Source organism: Capra hircus, chromosome 9, assembly GCF_001704415.2.
Source record: "Capra hircus breed San Clemente chromosome 9, ASM170441v1, whole genome shotgun sequence".
In the NCBI taxonomy this organism is placed as follows: Eukaryota; Metazoa; Chordata; class Mammalia; order Artiodactyla; family Bovidae; genus Capra; species Capra hircus.
The window spans coordinates 10,901,481-10,926,200 of NC_030816.1; the positions used below are offsets into that span (position 1 = coordinate 10,901,481).

A 24,720-nucleotide genomic window follows, 5' to 3' on the forward strand; every position below is an offset into this window, starting at 1 on the left:
ACCCAAATACATTTTGATCATACAAGGAATGGTTAAAATAAGGTAGATTATAAGTAAAATTATACAGAAAACAAGTGCTAAAAAATGGAAACTTTGGGATAAATATTTTTTAAATCTGGGAAACATTAATTCAATTTCACTATGATGGTACGCTATCATTTAAGTACTCGCTTATCATCTAAAGATCAAGAAAGAAGACCAAAAAAAATGAGGCCCCTAATTTTGAAAAAAACTTTTATTCATCTTAACTTCTTTCTACTCTACCTTATCTCTGAACAATTAGTTAAAATTTCCTTTTCATTCATTTTAATATTAAAAAAACACTCTCAGGTAAATTTTCTTGAATATAAGGATTACAGGGAACATCACATATTGAAGGTTTTCCTAATGGTAATGAACCTAGAGCAATAACTGAACTTGAGTATTTACATTTTTTCCAGGAAGTACCTCCTAATACTACTATGATAAACAAACCTCTCCATGAGGAATATACGATGATAAGAAACACATTTCTGAAGTACCCCTCCTTCAGCATAGCTTTTGGAAAAACTATTATCTCATTAACCTTCTTTTGCTGAATAAATCATATTTTAAGATGTCAAAATTAGTTACAAAGCACTTGTTGGAAGAAGGTTTGTAGGTCTAGGAAAACACAGCTCAGTTACACATTAATAATAAAATACTCAATTCTCTGTTAAAGCAACAGATACACTGAACAAGTTGTTTTGATTGGTTGGTTGTAACGAAACTGACATACCTGCAAGGAAAGAGAAGGCTGACAGTACAAAACCTTATGCATTTTCATAGGAGTCTAGAAACGGCAATATTGAATCTTCAGCTCAAGAGAAACAGGTTAAGTCTTGTAACTATGGCAATTTCTGCTTTTCCATCTCATTCCCTAATACCCTTCAATTTTATCTCTTCTGCTATGCACTATAAGAAATGAGGTGGGCAGGATTAGTTTGGCTCCTACATTAACTAACAGTCCAAAAATAATTATTAAATTAGAATGTGAAAGGTATTAATTTTTCTAAGAACCATCATATAAATAAAATTATTTAAACTACCATATAACACAATTTTATATAAAATATCCAAGATCTGATATACATGGTGAGTCGTACTATGGTGCAGACACTGCTAATATACCACTTATTATGCATTTCAACTCCAATGCTCTACTACCAATAATTAATTCCTGGGTTTTAATTAAAATTTTAACTCAAAAAATGGTACTCCTACATCAAGACAAATGCTTCCCCTTTTCACACTGTTAACAGAGGTCAGCCAAGTTTATACATTCTCAGAAATATATAGCAAAAAACACACAATGTTTGAAAATGAAATAGTTCATAATTATGAGCTAATTATGATTTTGACAAGCTCTAAATACTAAAACCTTCCTAATGTTATAGGGGCTTTCCAGGTGGCGCTAGTGGTAAAGAACCCATCCCCCAATGCAGGAGATGTTAAGAGACTCAGGTTTGATCCCTGGGTCGGGAAGATTTTTTTGGAGCAGGGCATGGCAACCCACTCCAGTATTCTTGCCTGGGAAATCCCATGGACAGAGGAGCCTGGCAGGCTACACTCCATAGGGTCACAAAGAGTCAGACAAGACTGAAGCAACCTAGCATGCTCACAAAGTTATACTGCATCTGGCCAACTAGTTTATTAAATGTTATGAACTCTTAATCACAACTACAAAACTTACTGCTTGCTGTAAGGACTAAATTTTCACATGTAAAATTTTTAAGGATTCAGTTATTCTGTTAATAGTTTAAAATATTTTCAACACAAACAATGAACATCAGTATCCTTAACATTACTTATCAACTGCATTTTGTTATGTGGTTCTACAAAGCCTTGTTTACCTTTCTATTAGCCCTAAAAATTATTAAATCCTTCAAATATATTTCACTATTAGTATATAAAATATAAATTGAGATTCATCATGAAACTGACCTGACTTTAAAATCAATTTTACTCTCAAAAATTTTTTGTAAATATTTTAAGAATCTTTCAATTCAATAATGCTTAATGCAAATCAGTATATTTAGTGTCTCTCCATTTCTATTCATGTGTTCAAATATAAACCGACAATAGTACAAAATGCTAACCGTGAAGAATCTAGATCCAACAATAAAGTCCCTCCATATGTTTCAGTTTTATCACTGCCTACGTGTCTTGTCAAACATTTCAGTGAACAACTACCATTATTTTTCTTAAAGAAGCAACAATCTTCTTTTACTAAGGCTCTACGTTTGAAAAGCTTAATACTTAAAATGCAAAGCTTAAGCCTATACCATCAAGTCTCAACAATCTATTTTGGTAGCTGATTTTAATCAAACACAAGTTACACTTGTATTTTGATAATTAGTACTAACATCTGTCAACAGAATAAAAACAAGATCATGAAAACCATACAGTGAGGGTTTAATTGCCCAATTCTCTTATCTTCTAGGAATAAACTATCATCTCTCCAGCAGATGCCAAAGATACGTGGAGAGCAGCTGAGGCTGGGCTTTTTATGCATATTTAGTGCCACACAGAGCACCTGAACGATTTCCTAGGATGATAACTGTTGGGGCTTGGAAGGTTTATTTCTCTAATAACAATAATTTGTAGTCATTCAGGGTTGGAGCTTCCCTCATAGCTCTTAGTCAGTAAAGAGTCTGCCTGCAATGCAGGAGACCCAGGTTCGATTCCTAGGTCAGGAAGATCCCCTGGAGAAAGAAATGTAACCCACTCCAGTATTCTTGCCTGGAGAATCCCATGGACAGATGAGCCTGGCAAGCTATAGTCCATGGGGTCGCAACAGTCGGACAAACTTAGGGTTGAAGTTTATTGTTTTTAACAAATCTATTCATTTAAATGTTACATAACCCCATGATGCCTTGGAAAAAAGGAGATTGAAGTGCAAAGATATGAAGTTCACCTGGCCAAGATCACAGCCAGAGAGCAAAAGAGCCTGGAATTACCGTAGGGCCTCTTGTCACAGGGCTTCCCGGGGGCTCAGTAGTAAAGAATCTGCCTGCCAATGCAGGAGATGCTAGAGACGCAGGTTCGATCTCTGGGTCAGGGAGAACCCCTGAATGAGGAAATGGCAGCCCATTCCAGTATTCTAACCTGGGAAATCTCTCACGGACAGAGGAGCCTGGGGAGCTATGGGGCCGCAAAGAGTCAGACACAACTAAGCACGCACGCATGCCTCTGATCATTAATCAGCTCTCCTGTTGCACCACCCAGCACCGCCCAAACTCCTCAATTAACAAATATGTTCAAATAAGGCTTCAGTAGCAAATCATCAAAAGACGTAACTGCTGAGAGGAGTGAGACTGGGTTAAGGATAGTCCTTTGAAACTACCCCCATCCACCTTTTTTCCCCTTAGCCAGAAGAGAATAGTCACAACGGTTTTGCCCATCAAGCTAATTAGCTAGTGGACTGGCATTAGAGCTCACCCTGACTTTTCCTCCCTACAACAATCACATGGTATTTTAGTTGGCTTTGTTTCCTTTGGATTATTGCTACCTGTGATACTAGAGACTCAGACAAGAAGCAAAAACACAATACAAGGGGAAAAAAAAATCCTTTGTCTTGCAGTTAGAACCCCTGGCTCCTTCCTGCAATAGATGTGGGACTTTAGGTGAGTGTCCCCACCTCCCTAGGATAAGAGAATCTACTTCACAGGGGTTTGTGGAGATAACAGCAACTGATCCTATACACACGCCAAGTACAATGCTCACCCTCTTCAGTCCTGGGTGGGGATGGAGGAGGTTCCTTTCTGTTTCTTCACTTAAATCTTACAGGGAAAAAGAGACTGCTAATATATAAGATATCGAATAAGTAAACCAATCATCATCTCATATTAAAAAAAAAATCATATCCCTGTAGACACTTAAGTAGCAGCTCCAAGAAAATTCCTTGGTATGAAAATTCTATTGTGCTTTGTAAAACTTAAAGGCAATTGATTAATATCAGACTCTATGCCTAGAGAAAGTGTAGATTTTTAAATGTAAAAATTCAAAGCATCCTTTCCCTGTCTCACAATTGCTATAACTGTCTCTGTTAACACAAAACAAAAAATCAAGAACAGCAGCCTTTTGCTATCAAATGGAGAAAGGAAGAACTTCCCCCCTTCCCCCAAGGCCTAACCATATAAATTACTCTATTACTAGCTTTTAAAGACGGAGAAGGCGATGACACCCCACTCCAGTACTATTGCCTGAAAAATCCCATGGACAGAGGAGCCTGGTAGGCTGCAGTCCATGGGGTCACAAAGAGTCGGACACGACTGAGTGACTTCACTTTTCACTTTCGTGCACTAGAGAAGGAAATGGCAACCCACTCCAGTGTTCTTGCCTGGAGAATCCCAGGGACGGGAAAGCCTGGTGGGCTGCCGTCTATGGGGTCGCACAGAGCTGGACACGACTGAAGCGACTTAGCAGCAGCAGCTTTTAAAGACAAGGCCACTGGCATATGAACCTCAGGCTTGGAACCAACCAAGATGAATGTCAATTCTGGATAAATAAATAAATCCAGATAAATAAATCTAGTGGGCAGTATGCCTCAGTAGCCAGCATAGATAAACTGCCTAGACAAGTGACAGCAAATTTGTTTCCTCTTGGATTCATATCTAGACTTCATTTCCTACTTTCTCTTACACTTTGGTGAGGCCATTGAAATCTCGCCAATGGAAAATAGGTGGAAATGACGCCCAGGCATCATCACCTCAATCTTTCCTGCAATACTTACTCCCCTTTCTGTCTTCCTTCCTCCATCAGACAGATGCATAGAATCCTGGAGGGCTCTGAAACACTAGGTGATGAATTCGCCAAGACGGGATGAACTATCTGTAGCAAACTGTGATGTGATCAAGAAACAAAACTTGTATCAAGCCACTAGCTCTTAGGGTTCCCCACTAAATAGCTCTGGTTGGACTAGAAACTGTTAGCATCATGCCACATATTCACACAGGTCAATCAGGACCTGGGCAAGGTAAATGAGTGTTTTTCCTTAAGCTTGTCTAAAACTTCAGCTCTAAGAAGACTGTCCCTTTCTTTTGGTGAAGTTGTTTGTCAAAATAGTTTGATCTACATTCTTGTAACTCACATTCAAAACAGTCATGATTAACAAGAGTATGAAGCAGAAAGTAAACACCCTTCCATCCACAGATAACATTTTTGCATATATTCTACCAAAATAAATACTATGGGCATACACATACATCCTTTAAAAATGAAAAGTGAATTATATCTCATTTGTCTTTCCATGTCAACTATAAGAAACTCATTTTTAAAGGTTGTTCAGTTGCTTATTGGCATACACCATCAAGTATTTGGGTGTATTATCTTGTATTCCTATAGACTGCTGCAACAAATACCCTTAATATCCATACGTTCCCCTATTTTTCCAATTATTTATCTGAGACAAATTTATAACAAATTCCTGAGCCAAAGGATTTTCAAGAGTTTTGACTAGTACTGCCAATCTGTCCTCCCAAAACTGTGTATCAATTTACACCCCTGCCAATTGAGTGCCCAACTTAAACTCTTTTTTTTCCACCTGGAAAAGTAATATACTGAACTCAATTAAAGAAGCATCTTTTGCTGAATTCACAGTGTAACTGCATGAAATGATTAGTATGATCCACAAGAAAGACCAAAGTCAAATCTTTGTTCTAGCACTCCACATATACACACACATACATACACAGAACCAACTCTTGACATAATGATGTTACTACCGTGCACTGTTCTTCAAAAAAAAAAAAAAGGCAAAGCAGAACTAAAAATTACATGACTCCTTTGGAACTGGGATGAGAATTCTTGGCGGAGTCGGGGGAGAAAGAATAAATAGAGAAACACAAAGCAAAGAGGAGATGCAGGTGTTAAAAACGGTGCAGCCTGTCCACTAGCACAGGCTCAAATCACTCTTCCACGCACCTTAAATGAGTACACTCATGCTTAGTCAAGGGCAGCCAAACCAGAGTGTTGAGTGTTAAAACACTTAATGAAGAAACCAGGAAAACATGAACACACTGCAATTCTATTGGGATAGGAAGACCAAAAAAACCAAAACTTCATTAGGCCATGGTCTAACTGAAGTGTTTAGCTAGATGACAGATCTGTAAGCTGTACAATTTGATGCTAATTAGGTTGATAATGAGATTATATGAAGTTTCAAAAATTTCTATTAGGGAAGAATCAACAGGACATTTTCTGATATCTTTTTAACATTTACCTCAGGAAAAATTACAAAGGATGGTGATATGAAAGCAACTGGCTTTGGAAAGAATAGGAGAAAGGAAATATTCCTCACGTGGATATTTTCTTAACCTAAATTTTAACAACCTTTGTATTTTTCCTTTGGTGTTAACAGGCTAACAGACCAACCCAATGAAGTATGGAGCAAACATACTGAGACATATTTAATATATATGGTGATTTGGGGGGGCTTGGGGAGTTTATATTTTGGGGTTTTGTTTTAGATTTTTAATAGTTTGGAACCTGATTTTACAAAATTCTGTAATTTCAGTCATGACAGTTAAGGAATGTTATAAATGTCACCACAAGAAGAAGATCAAACTAACAGAACTTAAAGTTTAACACGTCGTTTTTAAAAGACTTTCAACCAAATGACACGTGTCTGTAATCTTCAGTCTTCACTGTCACCAATGGCATAGGGAGCATTCTCTGTGTCAGCACCAGGACCCAAGAACCAAGCAAGAGACAAGGAGAGGCAACAGGTACGTAGGGGTCACACTGGCAGGATAAGGTCTGGAACAGCCACCAGGGGCAGCTGCACGGTAATCCCTGTGTCCCAAGTGCCCAGGGTTATGTCTGCATTTATGGTGAACAGAATTTGAATTCACACTCTTAAACACGTGTGCATGTATGTTACATTTCTCACATGACCCCACACAGGGATTATTATCTGGCAAAGGCACAGCAATCAGAATTAGGTGAACAAAGCAATGACCCATTAGGGCAACTGCTCAAGGCAGATAGATGAAGTATTCAGTATTAACACACAAAGAATGTGTGATTTTCTCCTCTTTGGGACTCATCCATAAAAATGAAAAGCTTGGACAACTTCTAGTATTCTCTGGAGCCTAGAAGACCCTCCAGATCTGGCCCTACCCACAACTCAGGTCTTGTCTCATAGCCTTCTCAGTCTTCCTAACCTCAGTCTTTCAGCAGCCCTTATTTAACTTCTTTCAATGCCCAAAATGTGTCTTGCTCACCTCAAGTCTCTTCCAAGATAACAGTCTGCGACAGCCCTGGTCCACCCCTCACCCAGGTCAGCCACACTTATTCTTTAAAGCTGGACTTAAACATCACCTCTGCTGCAATGCACTTCCATGGAGGACTTCACCTCCCTTGTTAAAACTTCTTTTAGAACAACATGAAATTAGCTTTTTTCATTTTCTGTCTACCCAAGTAACCTGCAAGCTCTCTGATGCCAAGAGTTGTGTATCTTGCTCACTCTAGCATCCCACACCTTCTGGAACAATTATTGGTGGTGCTGTGTGTGTGCTCAGTAATATCCAACTGTTTGTGAGCACATGGACTGTGGCCCACCAGGCTCCTCCGTCCGTGGGATTTCCCAAGCTTGAATACTGGAGTGGGTTGCCATTTCCTTCTCCAGGGATCTTTTCGAACCAGGGATTGAACCTGTGTCTCTATCATCTCCTGCACTGACAGGTGAATTCTTTATACTGCGCCACCTGGGAAGCTCAGAACAATTCCTGACATTTAGTAAATACTCAAGTATTTGTTAAATGAATAAATGAAGAGATTGTGTTTAATAAAGCTACTAAAAGACTCAATACTAAAAGTAACTTCTAGTTTCTCCAAACAGGTCATGAAAAGCCAAATTAAATATGCTGATATTCACTGTTCTCTTTACAAAGCTAGAAGAATCCAAAGCTTTCTGTTAAGCTGTCTCCTTTCCTCACTGTTTCTCTAAAACCCTCAAGCTGTTAATGGTAATATTATATCACTATACACATAGTGAATAATAATCATTTCAGTGAAAATTAACAGCATGTAGCTATTGTTGAAACAACATTTTTCTTCTATAACTATCCTTACCATTAATAATGTAGGTAGTTATAAATTATAAAATGGCTAGTGAAAAACAATGCTACCCAACTGTATCCAACTTAAAACAAACCAAGGAAATGGTACACACATCTACACCCACATGATGCTAGTGAAGAGTTTTCTTGATATTAACATCCAGTCATCCACTACCTCATCAATAATGATATACACCATCTGGGCAACACTGATTTGGTTAAATCCATAACCAAAACACTTTTCCTATCAAGGCTATAATTTTAACCAAATTTAAAATCTCATTTCTGAAACCTAGCTTCACTCATTCCTTTTCAGTAGGTTTCAGAAATGAGATTTTAAAATCTATAAAGACACAGAAGCAGCATGTACAAAGGCCCCCAGATAATGCAGAGTATAACGAAGCTGATGAATGTCAGAGTTGCTCTGGAATGAACTATGGAGTTGTGTAAAGAGGATGGGCGGAGAAGGCAATGGCACCCCACTCCAATACTCTCGCCTGGAAAATCCCATGGACGGAGGAGCCCGGTAGGCTGCAGTCCATGAGGTCGCTAAGAGTCAGACACGACTGAGCGACTTCACTTTGACTTTTCACTTTCATGCATTGGAGAAGGAAATGGCAACCCACTCCAGCATTCTTGCCTGGAGAATCTCAGGGACAGGGGAGCCTGGTGGGCTGCCGTCTATGGGGTCGCACAGAGTCAGACCCGACTGAAGTGACTTAGCAGCAGCAGCAAAGAGGATGGGGCGGGGGCAGAGGATGGAAAACAGGTGGATTGCATTTCTAGCATACAAGTAAACTAGCAAGGAGGAAAACACCTGATAATTTAGATAAATATTACAGGCACCTTCCACTTATTTGGCTGTATTCATGAAGAGGTAAAAGCAATCCCTAAGGCCAGAAATGAAAGAAGATGCAGAAAACCACTTGGTAGGTAAACTGATACTTGAGAGAAGGCTGACCTGAGGCCGTGTGCTAGTCTCAGTGGCCAGAAGCTTAGATTTTAACAGCCCTTTGAAGAACAAAAGACCAGGTGGTGGGGACTAAGCAAGACGGCTAATTGGAACCAAGACCTCCTCACAGAGCTGGGACCCTCAAGTCACCGCCTTACTAAAATTAGGAGGAAAAAAAAAACAACTAAGAACACTTTCAAGCAAAGGAAGATCACAGGAAAACAATTCATTCGACCTAGGTCTTTGGTAGTTGTGGTTGGGGGGAAAATCTCTGGGGCATGTGTAAGCATAGCTTGTCACCTTGCTGGAGTTTGTGATTCAAATTTCTGTTACAGACTCACACTCCTCTATCCAAGACCCTTGAGCCATATATGTTTCAGAATTTAGGATTTTCCAGATTTTCCAAAAGTAGTATGAGGCACACAGCCATAAACTAAGTAACCTAGTATAATCTGGGCAACATACATACAACAGTCTTTCTGTAGCTCAATATATGAACCTTCAAGGTAGGTAATAAAATGGCTATGACTGATCACGTTTTGTCAACAAATGATTTCCAAAAAAATTTTGCTCTTCTGAGCTTTTTGGATTTTCAAATTATGAATAAGAATTATGGACCTGGACCTGCATTAGATGGGAAACTCCAAGAACAGAAATTAACTTAAGGTACTCCCAGGATGGTAGTGCATGTGGGACCTTATAGAAGCAAACACAAATCCTCTCTAAATACAGTTAGGCTTTCAAGGATTCCCACAGATGAAGTCCTAGACAACGTGATCTCAGAGTCCAAAATTATAAAACACGTGAGGAAACAAATCATTATTGAAGGTCAGGCAAAAACAATGGCAGAAGCAGAGCTTCGTGTAATTGATCTGTGAGAGACAGAATATAAAATGAGTTGTGTTAAAATGGTAAAGAAATAAAAGAGAAACTCAAAATGTGAGCAAGAAGTGTATATTATCTCAATGCAAGGGAATACAAATGAGTAAAATTAAAAACTAAATATGAGTAAAAGCAGACAAGATATAGCTAAAGAGAGAATGAATGAACTGGAAGATATCTGAAAAAGCATAGTAAAGAAAGTATTAGAAACTATGAAAGGTATATGTAGAGATGGATATAATGAGAAGGTTCAGCACATACATAATCATGTTTGAAGGAGATAAGAAAGAGAACAGATGTAGGGAACTATCAACGATAACAGAAAGGCAGGGAATTTCCCAGAACTGACGAAACATATAAATTCTCAAATTCAGGAAACCCATCAAGTTCCAAATAGGATAAATAAAAAGAACACTACATCTGAACAGACATACAGTACAGATGAAAGAGAAAGAGAGGTTACCTGAAGGTAGGCACTGGAGAAGGCAATGGCAACCCACTCCAGTGTTCTTGCCTGGAGAATCCCAGGGACGGGGGAGCCTGGTGGGCTGCCGTCTGTGGGGTCGCACAGAGTCGGACACGCCTGAAGCGACGCAGCAGACGCAGCAGCAGCAATGGTACTAGCAATGCTAACTACAGCAGTGGTAATAATAACTGATGCTCACTGCATGTTTCTGTGTCAAGTTCTGGGCTAGTATCTTAGATGCATTCTCTGTCTCACCAAAACTGAGGTAGATACTAATATTAATCATTTTACAGATTAAGACTAATTACTGATCAAACCAAGTAGAAGACAGCTAAAGAAGGAGAGGTCAGTTTTAAAAGAACTGATCACCCACTGTATTTGAGTGGAAGAGAACCCTTGTGGGAGTGGTCTGGGCAATTTAGTGGACAATGTCTGACACCCTACAAGGATTCTAACATTTCATGTGTGAATTAGGCCAAAGAGACAGAATATACAAAGGAGGCTTGAGCTGTGTTTTTTGTCTTTAGAATTATGAGTGTCTGTTTCAAGAAGCTTGGTTGTGAAAGAAAAGCAAGGGGATGACAGGTTGGTTGCTGGAAAAGGTCACAGAATTCAAGGAGAGTTGTGTGTAGGAGGTTCTGTTTGTTTGTTTTCAAGGGAGATACTTGAAAATTTCATGAGAGAGCTAGAGAGAGAAGTTTAAGATACAGATGACACAAAATAAGTGATGCAGAAAGGAGAGTTATACCTTAAAATAAAAGTGCTAATCCTAGGAGAAAACACAAATGATCAGGCCCCAAGGCAACACCACACAAAGCAAAGTTCTAGCTTCCAGCTTCTCTCTCCTGGGTAGCCAGGAATGGCACATCACAAGATCTCTTAGAAGACATCAGAGCCTTCTTAAAGATGCATAACAGAGAAATCTTACGGACATATCAGAGAACCAGGGGAGGGGGACAGGAGGATCCTCACACACTTGGCACAAACGGAAGAGAAAGCAGGAAAAGGAGCTACAGAGGGGCAGCAGGCTGCAGGTTACAACTCTCTCTGGTTTGTGCTTTCATCCAACTGCTCCAAGGAAGATGCAATCATTTTTTACTTATAGGTACGCCATTCAACTATTCTCCCCTTTATGAAAAGCACAAGATAGAGAAACTTCCACATTACATTAACACCAAAGATAAACAGATAGCCAACATGTCCCTTCAAGCAAGCAAAGTATTCCTCTGTAAAGAGAAATGAATTTACAAGGTGAAACTGGCGAATAAACATTTTATAATGGCAAGAAATGTGGCTTTTCAAATTATTTAACTGCATTAAGATTATATGGAAGGTTCTCTCGGGAGCTGCTGGCTGAGGAGTTGGATCATCTAAAATACAACACCGTAAGGAAAGCATTCTCTGCCCTCAGGGAACACGGTTATATGTCACATTTGACCTTCTTTACCAAGTTATCAAAACCGAGATAAGCTCCAAAGAACACCCTATCCCAACATCAACCAATTTGAAGAGAGGAGGTAAGATATTAAAAAGGATATTTACTTGTGAAGTGCTTCCCTCATAGCTCAGTTGGTAAAGAATCTGCCTGCAATGCAGGAAACCCTGGTTCAATTCCTGGGCTGGGAAGATCCCCCAGAGAAGGGAAAGGCTACCCACTCCAGTATTCTGGCCTGGAGAATTCCATGGACTGTAGAAGGGAAAGGCTATCCATTCCAGTATTCATGGGCTTCCCTTGTGGCTCAGCTGGTAAAGAATCTGCCTGCAGTGTGGGAGACCTGGGTTGAATCCCTGGGTTGGGAAGATCCCCTGGAGAAGGGAAAGGGTACCCACTCCAGTATTCTGGCCTGGAGAATTCCATGGACTGTAGTCCATGGGGTCCCAAAGAGTTGGAAATGACTGAGCAACTCACTTCACTTCACTTCACTTCACTTGTGAAAAGCTAAGGGAAAGATCCATGGCAACTAAGTGCACAGATTAAATTTCAAATTAAGACTTCAACAACCATTTATTAAACATTAAAACTAATATGGCAATGAACCAAACATCTAGATTTTAATCTAAAATGCAGGAAGCTAATTTTGCAATTACGATATGAATGTACCTACTGCATATATAGTTTTACATATTTTTTCATATACACAATCTCTTAAATCACCAGAGTAACTTCTAAAAAAATGATTTATCAGTTTTATACTGGTACTAAGAAAGTATCTGCTAACCACACTGATCTCAAGAGGGAAAGAAAAAACTAAAGTGACCCTAAGATATTTAACATTATACCATAAAAAATATTTCTCCGAAAATGTGGAAGTAAAATGATCCAGGAAAAGATCTTTATTGTTCCAATAACTGATATAAAGCCTACTTAATTATTGGGTTGGCCAAAAAGTTCATTTGGGTTTTCCCAGACCACCTTCCTGAGAGGTATGAATGAACTTTTTAGCCAACCCAATATTTTAAATCATTTCTAGGGCAAGCTCCCTGACATGACCTAAGACTCTTTGCCACTCTTCTTCTGCTCCTGCTAACCTCTCCACCTCGCAAGATCTCTTCTCCTCTCCTGGGATGCTGATCATCATCTGAGAATGTCACAGGACCACACACATTGGACCCTTTCAGATTTAAGGTATGAATGATAATAGTGTCAAATGTCTTTAGAAGTCTATTTCCCTCATCCCTTTCTGACTGTTTAAAAAATAACATAGACTGTTCTAAACCATTTCCACACGGGCTGGGGCTTCTGTTGAAATCAAGGAGGAGGAATAAAGTATGCCTTGGTCTAAAAAATTAGAGGATTTATTTGGACAATAACAAATAGTTAAATGAGAACTGAAATCAAAATAAAATACATTTATAGCAAGTTAGCACACTCCTCATATTGCAAGTTACCCTAGTATTCAGCAAGCTTTTATACACTGCTGCACATTAATTTTACTCAGTAAGCTTAGCTTACACTTTTGATATTAGCACTATAGAAATTTCTTAAGTTATCACAAATACAGATATGATGAGCAAATGAAAACTGAACTGATCAACTGAATCAGTATACAAATAGCACTTCTATAAATGAAAATATATTTTATATGCTGTATCCTAAAGAAGCCTATGTAAAGCAAACACATTTAATTGTTCATTCTGTTCGCTCATAAAATTTCTTACTTACTAGCAAATATTTTATAAATGAAGTTAAAGTGGTAGGAATTCTGTGGTCATTTGCCAATATTTGCCTTGAATCAAAATATACTCTATACCTCCTATTACCTCTACCTGATATTCAGGATACAGGATGCTTGGGGCTGGTGCACGGGGATGACCCAGAGAGATGTTATGGGGAGGGAGGTGGGAGGGGGGTTCATGTTTGGGAACGCATGTACACCCATGGGGGATTCATGTCAATGTATGGCAAAACCAATACAGTACTGTAAAGTAAAATAAAGTAAAAATAAAAATTAAGGAAAGAAAAAAGAAATACAATCTTATTTTTTTCTTATTTTTTGGAGGGAAAGAATCATTTATGAATGTCAATCTCTCTCAAACATAAGCTTTAGAATTTGAATTACTTATTAGTAGAATAAGCTCATTATTAAATACTCTCAAGAGGTTTAAAATGGAAAAAAAATAGGATTACTGATAAGCGATTTGGCTTTTTCATAAGGTTTGGTTTGATGTTAATAATTTTGACAACCTTAAACAGGGTATTTTAACAATATAGTATACACATAGAAATTGTTCATAAGAGCAGTTAACCAAAATTAATCTTACACAAGGGGAGTAAAACTTCCCAAATTCTCCCTGGAGGTGTTACTTTGGGTCAACTCTTATTTTGTTGTTCTTTAACCCTGACATAGCACTTGGGTAAGCAAGCACTGGATGTTACACAGGATCCTCTTACTGTATTATTTGACCTGGGTTATCCCTTAGGCCATCAACCACAAAACAGAAATGGAAAAACAATGGAAATGGAAAACAGTTTACATTTTGTAATGTAATGTAACCAAGTAGGTGAATGCTTGCCACGTCCTGGATATTCTATGTGCTATCAAATAGGTACACAATGTTACAGGGGAAGGATGTACAAAAAAACTAATGTCACAGTAACACTGAATATGGTTCAGTCGCTCAGGCTCAGTCCTGTCCAACTCTTTGCGACCCCCTGGATTGTAGCCCACCAGATTCCTCTGTCCATGGGATTCTCCAGGCAAGAATACTGGAGTGGGTTGCCATTTCCTTCTCCAAACGTTGATTAGGTGTTTAATTTTCATGTGCAAAGGGCAACATTATTCTAGTAGAGTGTGGAATAAAAGCTTTACATAATCTAAAAGAACCTGAAAACACAGAATCTTTATTTAGATTATTAAGAATTCTATCCTTAATCATATCCTTTAAATTTCATATATAACTTCTGATTATGAAGAAACTTTTCTGAATATAATTTTCCTTCAAGAAACACACTATTATTGAAAACACAGAAAAAAAATTGAGAATACATGTCCAGAGTTTCCTTATTTCTCTGCCTTCTTATTTTATGAAATTCTGCCTCCAGATGTTAACAAATCATTCCTCCAAAAGCATAAATCATGTATCATTAAGCCTTATTTTATAGACTACCATAGTTAACAATAATTTTTGAGGCCTATCAACCCAAAGAGAAAATATTATCTTTTAAACGAGTATTTTAAATAATATTAAGTACACATTTCATAAAGATTCTGAGCCCAATTAACCCAAGGTTGTTTTAAAAAAAAAAAAAAATCACAGAACCATTAACTCTGTTCTTACAACCTTCCAATCTGAACTCCAAACTGCCAAATTACATACAAATCCAACTAGCAAAAACTTTTTTGGTTTCATTGCCTCAACTCTGCATTTTGTGCTCTTTTCCTCCTAACTAGTATTTAATATTTTCATGACTAAATAATCTTAAGATTATTTCAGTGCCCACAGAGAAACTTAGCTATATGTTTGCCTGTTTTAATAACTGGCGTGACTCACTTTTAAAACTGCTATGTTACTGGAAACCTGTGAATAAATTACTAAGGTCATCTACTGTTACTGAAAGGAACATTGCAAAGAATTCTGTACAAAGATGCCTTCCTACAATGCATATACATGTAACATTATTCATTTATATGTTGAAATTTTCCATATCACATTTAATTAAAATAGGTCATATCAGTAACTTGATACGTATCTTTCCAAATTCCACCCTAAGGTTGACTTTAAATGAAGATAATTTATTTTATGCCTTATTGGAAAAGTAAAATGTTAAAGAGAAAGACCAGTACTCCTCAGTCCTTGTCTTTTGCTCATTTTTTAAAATAAAAGAATTTTCATGCCTATCATAAAAATTAAAGTAAGTGTGTGGAGTTGTGATACTCAATTTCACACAAAGCCATGCACACAGGATGGGTATTCTGAAGATTAGACCATTCCAGTTCATATGGTTCCTTTCCACCCCCCTCACTAGAAACTATTACTAAAAAAGCCACACATGGTAGTTAAGTGCAGTGGTTAAAAGCTATGAATATTAGTTACCTTCTCTGAACCTATTGAGCAACGATAAATTAGAAATGCAAAGCTCAGTGCCTGGCACACAGTAACTGCTCAATAAATGTTTAGCTCTTATGATTATTCATCTTAATAATCTGATACAAGTTCCTCCTTCAGCTGATTTCTTTAAATATGGAACATTCCCCCTATATTCCACATCTTCAGAATCACCTCACTCACTAACATATGAGAGCAATACTGAAAAACCAGCCACCTGGAAAATTTAGAAAAGATTTTCCAAGATCAAAAGATTAAGGTGACTATGGAAGAGTCCGTCTTTCTCTGAAACATGTTTAAGGAAAGTCTCTTAACCTTTGACTGTTCTCTGAAAGGTATCAATATATGGATCTATCCTTTTCAAACCATTTAGCAAATCCACAACCCATAGCTTTTTCTATTATGAGGATTGGCTACACTGACACCTACCTTTCAGACATGAGTCATCCTTTCAGAGTTGGGGAAACTGATGGAAACATGGCTAAATGATTCAGCACACTGCAGCAAAACGAGGTGGTCATGAATTTATAATTTCCTCTTGTGTTAGGGGTCTTGGCCCAGCTGACCTCTCTTACCCCACACTGCATGGATAACATACAATACCATAATCACGTTTTGTAAAAGATTCTCTCAGGAAGAGAGTAATGGTGTATCCCCCTCAGACAAGCTTCTAGAAGCAAAATTATTCATTTTTATGAGACAACAGGTTTGCAAGCCTGGAGAATCCTTACATCATCCAGCTATAAGCTTCATCAAGCTTTGCTTGTACCAGGACCAGAGTCAATTCTTACAGTGCTTTCATTTTCTCGGCTGCACCAGGCACACACTGGGGAAGGCCTAAAGCATAAGAAAATCTGAAAATGGGCAAAGGAAGCCAGATGGAAAGTGGGTACAGCTACACCATGTCTCTAGTGCCAACACTGACCTTTACCAACAAACAACACAGGAGCATAGATTCTAAGCAGGTCCAAAAGATCGAACAGTAACTACAGAATATATTATTACTTGTGAGGAGCCTCACTACTCAAAGCAGGTGAAAGCCTTTTTCTAAGGGTCCCTATTAGCCCTTCAATAACAAAACATTTACTACGCTAATCCAATGAAATCTTTACTTTAGAAACAGATTCCAAACTAGATTAAAGCCTTTCCCATCAAATAACCAAGTTTTTTTTTTTTTTAAACAAAATATGAACTGAATGTTTTCATCTAAAATTGCACCATCTCAAATGCTGGCAAAGCACAACCATTTTGTGCTACAGCATGGCCGTTCCACCTAGCAGTTCCTGAGAATGGGACAAAGAAGTGTGCCAGGATGTGGAAAAGGAAATCTCCATTATCTGTGAAGTGCAATTTCCTCATTCAGGAGCTTGACTTTATTTCAGTTTGCTGTGGTGACACACAACACACACGCAGTGAACCTCAGCAGCAGCACTGAAAGAGATGACACTATTTTAAAAACTACCCCAAATGTATTGTAGGAAACAACTAGGGTGATACATTTGACCTCGCACGAATCCACTTTCGTGGTTATTTCGGTTACGAGTGTGCAACCCCTGGTTTCTTCTAATGGGGACTGGAGGCGGGGGGGCGGGGTGAAAAGGGGCTTAGAAAAAAAAAAGGTGAAAAACGCTTAAACCAGAATACACAATTTCTTGGTACCTTAAAGTGTGTTTGTTAGTATATACATATGTATATATACATACATATTTATTTATTTTTCTCCACTAAAACCTTGGAGGTCAGCAGGAGAAAAAAAAAATGACTCAAAGACAAGGTTTCAGGGCTGACCCACGGCGACACCTCGACAGTGGGAGATTCTGAGCTCAGTGAGGGACAGCCCGGCTCCGCGGTCGCATGGCTGCAGCATAAGCCGCCAGCTAGCCCAGGCCGCGCCGCACGCGTCCAGAGCGCCTCGGCCGTGCGCATATCCCACTTATATAAAGAGAGGCTTACAGTCCAGGTGCTTTTTCTTGGGGCCCATCACTTCATGAGTAGTGGCTTTGCAGACCGCTCTGGCTACAGCGGAGCCTGTCACGCTGTACTGAGCCGCGGCGATCCGATCCGTGAGCGTTTGGCCCGACATCTTCTCCGGCCGCGTCTACCGCCTCCTCTTCTGCGGGGAAAGAGGGGGAGCGGGGGGGTGGGGGAAGATGGTCCTGCTTTAAGCCGCAGACTTGACCCTTCGAGCACCCAGGCCTTGCCTCCTCCAGCCGCACGGAGGCTCTCTTCTCCGTCCCCGCCCTGGCACCACCTTGCCGGAGCCAGTAGCGCGCTAAGCCCCGCACCGGCGAAGCGGGCTGGCGGCGACTGGGGGAGGGGGAGGGGGGAGGCCTTGAGCGAGACAAGGTCCCCTCCAGGAACCTCAGCGCGGATCCGGCGTCAGCATCGTGACAATGTCCCCGAACGACCCTCCACTTCCCTCCCCTACCCCACCCCCATGCTGCCCGCCTCACCCCTCCGCGCCCCTCTGTCCAACAGCACTTTCGCGGCAACCTGATCTCCGGTGCCAGACCAGCCACGGTGTGCGTGCGGGTTATTCCCTGGGCGCCGCGCCCGCCCTGCGCCCACCTCTCGCCTCCCCGCCGCAGCGTCTCCTCCGAGCAGCCCGCAGGCTTCGGAGAATGGACCGGATACCCAAGCCGTGGCCGCCTCCCTCCTCCTCCCCGCGCCGCTGCAGCAACCGGCTCGGCCCCGCTCGGTCGCAGCGGAGATTATCCTAGCGTTGCGCCATGTTACGCGTCCGCCTCCCCTTCCCTCCTCGCCGCCGTCTCCGGGGCCCCGCCGAGGCCCTCCGCCCGGAGCCCCCTCCCCTCGTTCCCAAAGCCCCACCGCAAGGGCCGCCCCGGGGCTCTGCGGAGGCGCCCGAGTCTCGGAGCGCCTCGCCCCTCCTGACAGCGGAGTCCAGAAGGGCTGACAGCCCCAGCCCAGCCCCCCGGCCGCCCTCGAGCACGCCGCGGAGCTGTCACCCGGCCGCTGCCCTTCCTCGCGCCCTAGGATTATCCCCTCTCGCTCCCCGCGCGGCCCGAGCGCGCAGAGAGGCCCGAGCCGGCGCCCCGGTACTCACCCCGCCCCAGGAGCGGCGCTGCCCGCCGCAGGATGAGCGGAGCCCGGGTCGCCGAAGGAAGTCGCGCCGGGTGGGTGTGTGCGGCCGCGCGCGGACCCGGTGCCCCGGGGCGCGATGCCTCCAGCCCCGGCCCAGCCCCCGCCCTCGGCTCCGCGGCCCCTCCACCCGCCGCCCGTGGCCCCAGGAGCCAGCCGCACCCGCCCGCTGCCGCGTCTCCCCAGCCCTCCGCGCTGCGGCCCCATCCCCGCCCCCACCTCAGCTGTGGTTGCTCCGGCGAGTCAGGTGACGGCGGCGGACAAACCCGGGCGAGCTCTCCACGCAGCGCCTCGCGGCCCCCTCCCAGCTACTCACACACGCCGCCCCCCCGGGGCCGCGAGCTTCCAGGCAAGGGGGCCGCGCACGAGCATCCCCGGCAGGCGCGAGCAGAGAGGAGGGAGGCGGGGAGGCCGACACCCGCCCAGCCAACCACCCTCCGCCAGGCGCCCGGCAGCCCGTCTGCTCCCTGGACCCGCACCCGGCACGCACTGCGCGCGCGCACCGCGCACACCTGCCGGCCGTCTGCAGGATGCGCCCGGGCGGCGGGGGCGTTGGCGCAGCCCGCCTAGTGAGGTCGCGAGTTCTGCTCCGTGGACGCCGGGGCTGGGGCGTCGTGGCGCGCTGCCTGGAAGAACCCAGCCCTTCCTCCGCTACATCTGACTCGCCCGCCGGCCAAAGGCAGCAGAGGCCTCGATGGGCAGGACGATTTAAAAATGTCAAATTCTGTTGGCCGACAGGGCCGTTACCTGTGCTTGCTCGACTCCTTGGAGCGCCTCCGCTTGTCTGTGTTTTAGTTGGGAGCTCGCGTGGGCAGTTAATTCTCTTGCCACTTTGGTCTTAAACGCATACTGAAGTCAACTACAAGGACGCATAAATAGCAAGACTATCGATCCCGTTCCAGATCATATGCAGAGTACTTTTTTAGGTGCGTAAGGAAAACTCTTTTGCACTTTTAATTTTTCGCACTTGAATATAGTCTTTGACTGTGTTAAGTGTATTTGAATTCTATACATGGATTTCTAAACAGGGATTTGGCTACGTTAATGGTTTCACGGGCTGACAGTTTCTGAGATTGTTGTTTACCTTAAACTAAAAAATCTTTTAAATTCTCACGGTAGAATCGAGATGAGAACTTCACTTGTGAATTTGCTTGCCATTGTTCCTGGCTTTGTTTTATGCTTTCTTTCATTTGGCTCAGGGTTGAGTACGCAAAGGCATGATTTTGTAACTGTTGGGACTGATTCTAGCGTTAATTGGAAGCGTGAAGACTGAAGACAACTCAAGACTACCTTTGTCAGGTTCTAAATGCTGGTCTTCCCATACCTAGCAGTACCACACCTAGATATTTAAATAAGAAAAAAAAAAAAACTTCCATTCAAAACCTTGTCCTCAAATTTTGTAGCAGCTTTATATGGTGACACCAAACTGCAAGAATGTCATTCTAGTGGTAAGCGGATAAACAAAGTGTGGTATAACCACACGTGCAGTATTATTAAGCAATAACAGGGAACAAACGACATAAATGAGTCTCAGGTGTACTATGCGACATCAAAGAAGCCCAACCCCACACGCTGTTTATGTTCTGATTGTATAACATTCTGAAAAAGGCAGAATTATAGAGACAAAGCATGCCAGATGCCAGGGGTAGGGGAAGAGATAGACTGCAAAGGGGCAGAAGTTAACATTTTTGGAGTGATGAAAATGCTCTATATCATGATTGTGACAATAGTTACACAACTGCATATATTACTCGAAGCTTACCAGTTTGTACTCTTACAATTGGTGAGTTTATCGTATGTAAATTATACCTCAATAAATCTGATAAAAGAACTAGAATGGCAATATCATCAGACAGAGCAGGCTGCATAATAAGAAATATTAGTAGGATTTAAAATGCACATTTCATGAAAAAGGAGAGGTTACAACAGACAATGCAGAAATACAAAAGATCCTAAGAGACTATCATGAACAACTATATGGCAATAAAATAGATAACCTGGAAGAAATGGACAAATTCTTAGAAAAGTTCAATCTTCTAAGACTGAAGCAAGAAGAAATAGAAATTATGAACAACCCAATTACAAGCACTGAAATTGGAGCTGTGATCAAAAATCTCCCAAAAAGCAAAAGCCCAGGACCAGATGCGGAGAAGGCAATGGCACCCCACTCCAGTACCCTTGCCTGGAAAATCCCATGGACAGAGGAGCCTGGTAGGCTGCAGTCCATGGGGTCGCAAAGAGTTGGACATGACTGAGCGACTTCACTTTCACTTTTCATTTTCATGCATTAGAGAAGGAAATGGTAACCCACTCCAGTGTTCTTGCCTGGAGAATCCCAGGGACGGTGGAGCCCGGTGGGCTGCTGTTTATGGGGTCGCACAGTCGGACTCGACTGAAGCGACTTAGCAGCAGCAGCAGCAGGACCAGATGGCTTCACAGGAGAATTCTATCAAACATTTAGAGAAGAGCTAATGCCTAGCCTTCTAAAACTCTTTCAAAAACTTGCAGAGGAAGGAACACTATAAAACTCTTAGAGGAAAACATAGGTAGAACCCTTGATGACATAAATCAAAGCAAGATTCTGTATGACCCATTACTCCTAGAGTAATGAAAATAAAAACAAAAGTAAACAAAGGGACCTGATTAAACTTAAAAGCTTTTGCACAGCAAAGGAAACTGTAAGCAGGGTGAAAAGACAACCCCCAGAATGGGAGAAAATAATAGCAAATGAAACAACTGACAAAGGACTAATTTCCAAAATATACAAACAGCTCACACAACTCAAGACCAGAAAAACAAACAACCTAATCAAAAAGTGGGGAAAAGACCTAAACAGACATTTCTCCAAAGAAGACATACAGATGGCTAACAAACACATGAAAGGATACTCAACCTTGCTCAATGTTAGAGAAATGCAAATCAAAGCTACAGTGACATATCACCTCACACTGGTCAGAATGGCCATCATCAAAAAGTCTACAAACAATAAATGCTGGAGAGGGTGTGGAGAAAAGGGAATGCTCTTTCACTGCTGTTGAGAATGTAAATTGATACAACCACTATGGAAGAAAGTATGTAGATTCCTTAAAAAACTAGGAATAAAACCACCGTATGACCCAGCAATCCCACTCCTAGGCATATATCCTGAGGAAACCAAAATTGAAAGAGACACGTATATCCCATTGTTCACTGCAGCACTATTTACAATAGCTAGAGCATGGCATCTGGTCCCATCACTTCGTGGGGAATAGATGGGGAAACGGTGGAAACATTGGCTGACGTTATTTTTCTGGGCTCCAAAATCACTGCAGATGGTGAGTGCAGCCATGAAATTAAAAGATGCTTATTCCTTGGAAGGAAAGTTATGACCAACCTAGATGGCATATTCAAAAGCAGAGACATTACTTTGCCAACAAAGGTCCATCTAGTCAAGGCTATGGTTTTTCCAGTGGTCATAAATGGATGTGAGAGTTGGACTGTGAAGAAACCTGAGTGCTGAAGAATTGATGGTTTTGAACTGTGGTGTTGGAGAAGACTCTCGAGAGTCCCTTGGACTGCAAGGAGATCCAACCAGTCCATCCTAAAGGAGATCAGTCCTGGGTGTTCATTGGAAGGACTGATGCTAAAGCTGAAACTCCAGTACTTTGGCCACCTCATGCAAAGAGTTGACTCATTGGAAAAGACCCTGATGCTGGGAGGGATTGGGGGTAGGAGGAGAAGGGGACGACAGAGGATGAGGTGGTTGGATGGCATCACAGACTCAATGCACATGAGTTTGGGTAAACTCCAGAAGTTGGTGATGGACAGGGAAGCCTGACATGCTGCAATTCATGGGGTCCCAAAGAGTCAGACAGGACTGAGCGACTGAACTGAGAGCATGGAAGCAATCTAGATGTCCATCAATAGGTGAGTAGATAAAGAACTTGTGGTATATATACACAATGGACTATTACTCAGTCCTAAAAAGGAATGCATTTGAGTCAGTTCTAATGAGGTGGATGAACCTAGAACCTATTATACAGAGTCAAGTGAGTCAGAAAGAGAAAGATAAATACCACACTATAACACATATATACGGAATCTAGAAAAATGGTACTGAAGAATTTATTTGCAGGGCAACAGTGGAGAAACAGACATAGAGAATAGACTTATGGACGTGAGGAGAGGGGAGGAGAGGGTGAGATGTATGGAAAGAGTAACATGGAAACTTACATTACCATATGTAAAATAGATAGCCAACAGGAATTTGCTGTGTGGCTCAGGAAACTCAAACACGGGCTCTGTATCAACCTAGAGGGGTGGGGTGGGGAGGGAGATGGGAGGGAGCTTCAAAAGGGAGGGGATATATGTATACTTATGGTTGATCCATGTTGAGGTTTGACAGAAAACAGCAAAATTCTGTAAAGCAATTATCCTTTAATAAAAAATAAATTAATTTTTAAAAAGCACATTTCATAAGATAAAATTCGTTGAGCCTATGTGACAATCTTACGTATTTATATATTGAAAAGAAGAGCTTCAAAAGGGGCTGAAGCAAAAACTTATATCATTGTAAAGAGAAATAGGCAAATCCACATTTATACTTCAGGATTTCAACACTATTCCATTGATAAGACAGGTAGAAAACCAGTAAGATTTTAGATGACTTGAAATAACCATGTCAGTCAGTTCGCCTTAATTGACAATTACGAAGAGCTACACTCAAACATTCTTTCTAAATGCTCATAGAATAGTTAGCACATTCTGAGCCATAGAGCTTGTCTCATCAATTTAAAGGGACTGTAATTATACAAACTGCATTCTCTTACTACTGTTGAATTTAACTAAAAATCAATTACAGAGATATCTAGAAATCACTGCATGTTTGTTAATTAATACATTCTAAATAACCCATGGATCTGAGTTTCCTACAGGAAATTTGGATTACTTTGAATTAAATGATAATGAAAATACTATGCATCAAAATTTGTGGGATGTAGGTAAAAGCAGAAATTAGAGGGAAATTTATACATGAACATCTCTCTGTCATGGGTTGTAGCAGAAAAATGTCTGAAAATCTAACTGTGGAAATGTCGTGAAAATTAGTGAATCATGTCAATGGCAGAATCAACTTTTGAATGTTTTTGGTTGTTTTGGAAGAAAATCTTATGAAGCTTTGAAAATAGCAGCATATTTCCAGTGGTAAAGATTAAGAAATGCCAACTTCTACATACACCCCAGTGTTCATTGCAGCATTATTTGCAAGAACCAGGGCATGGAACCAATCTGGATGCCCACTGGCAGATGAATGGACATAGAAGAAGTGGTACATACACGTGATGGAATATTATGCAGCCATAAAAAAGGAATGAAACTGAGTCAGTTGTAGTGAGGTGGATGAACCTAGAGTCTGTCATACAGAATGAAGTAAGTCAGAAAGAGAAAAACAAATATTGGATATTGGCACACATATATATGGAATCTAGAAAAATGATGAGAAAGAACTTGTAGACAGAGTGGGGGAAGGAGATGGTGGGATGAATTGAGAGGGTAACACTGACGTATTTACACTATCCTGTGCAAAATAGATAGCTAGTGGGAAGCTGCCCTGTGATACAGGAAACTCAGCTCAGTGCTCTGTAATAACCTAGAGGAGTGGGATGAGGGGCTGGGAGGGAGGGTCAAGAGGAAAGAGTTACATGTATACTTATAGC

General features: G+C 41.3%; 2 protein-coding genes across 8 annotated transcripts in view; both read right to left on the bottom strand.

Moving 5' to 3' along the window:
* The window catches only part of SNAP91 (synaptosome associated protein 91), a 170,285-nt gene extending 150,759 nt beyond the window's left edge, over positions 1–19,526 (bottom strand). For 5 of the 7 annotated variants that reach the window (XM_018052936.1, XM_018052938.1, XM_018052940.1 and 2 more), the window contains exons 1-2: positions 18,993–19,193; positions 17,882–18,041 (exon numbers count right to left, since the gene is read on the bottom strand). In XM_018052936.1, coding sequence (XP_017908425.1) covers positions 17,882–18,011 — 130 coding nt within the window. In that variant the 5' untranslated portion in view covers positions 18,012–18,041; positions 18,993–19,193. Of the gene's footprint in view, positions 1–17,881; positions 18,042–18,992 lie in introns of all 7 variants that reach the window. The other 2 variants (XM_018052935.1, XM_018052934.1) reach the window with 2 other exon arrangements.
* C9H6orf58 (chromosome 9 C6orf58 homolog) overlaps positions 19,336–24,720 on the bottom strand; it is a 114,670-nt gene continuing 109,285 nt past the window's right edge. Inside the window, exons 7-8 of the mRNA XM_018053509.1 lie at positions 19,775–19,857; positions 19,336–19,593 (exon numbers count right to left, since the gene is read on the bottom strand). Coding sequence (XP_017908998.1) covers positions 19,336–19,593; positions 19,775–19,857 — 341 coding nt within the window. The remainder of the gene's footprint in view (positions 19,594–19,774; positions 19,858–24,720) is intronic.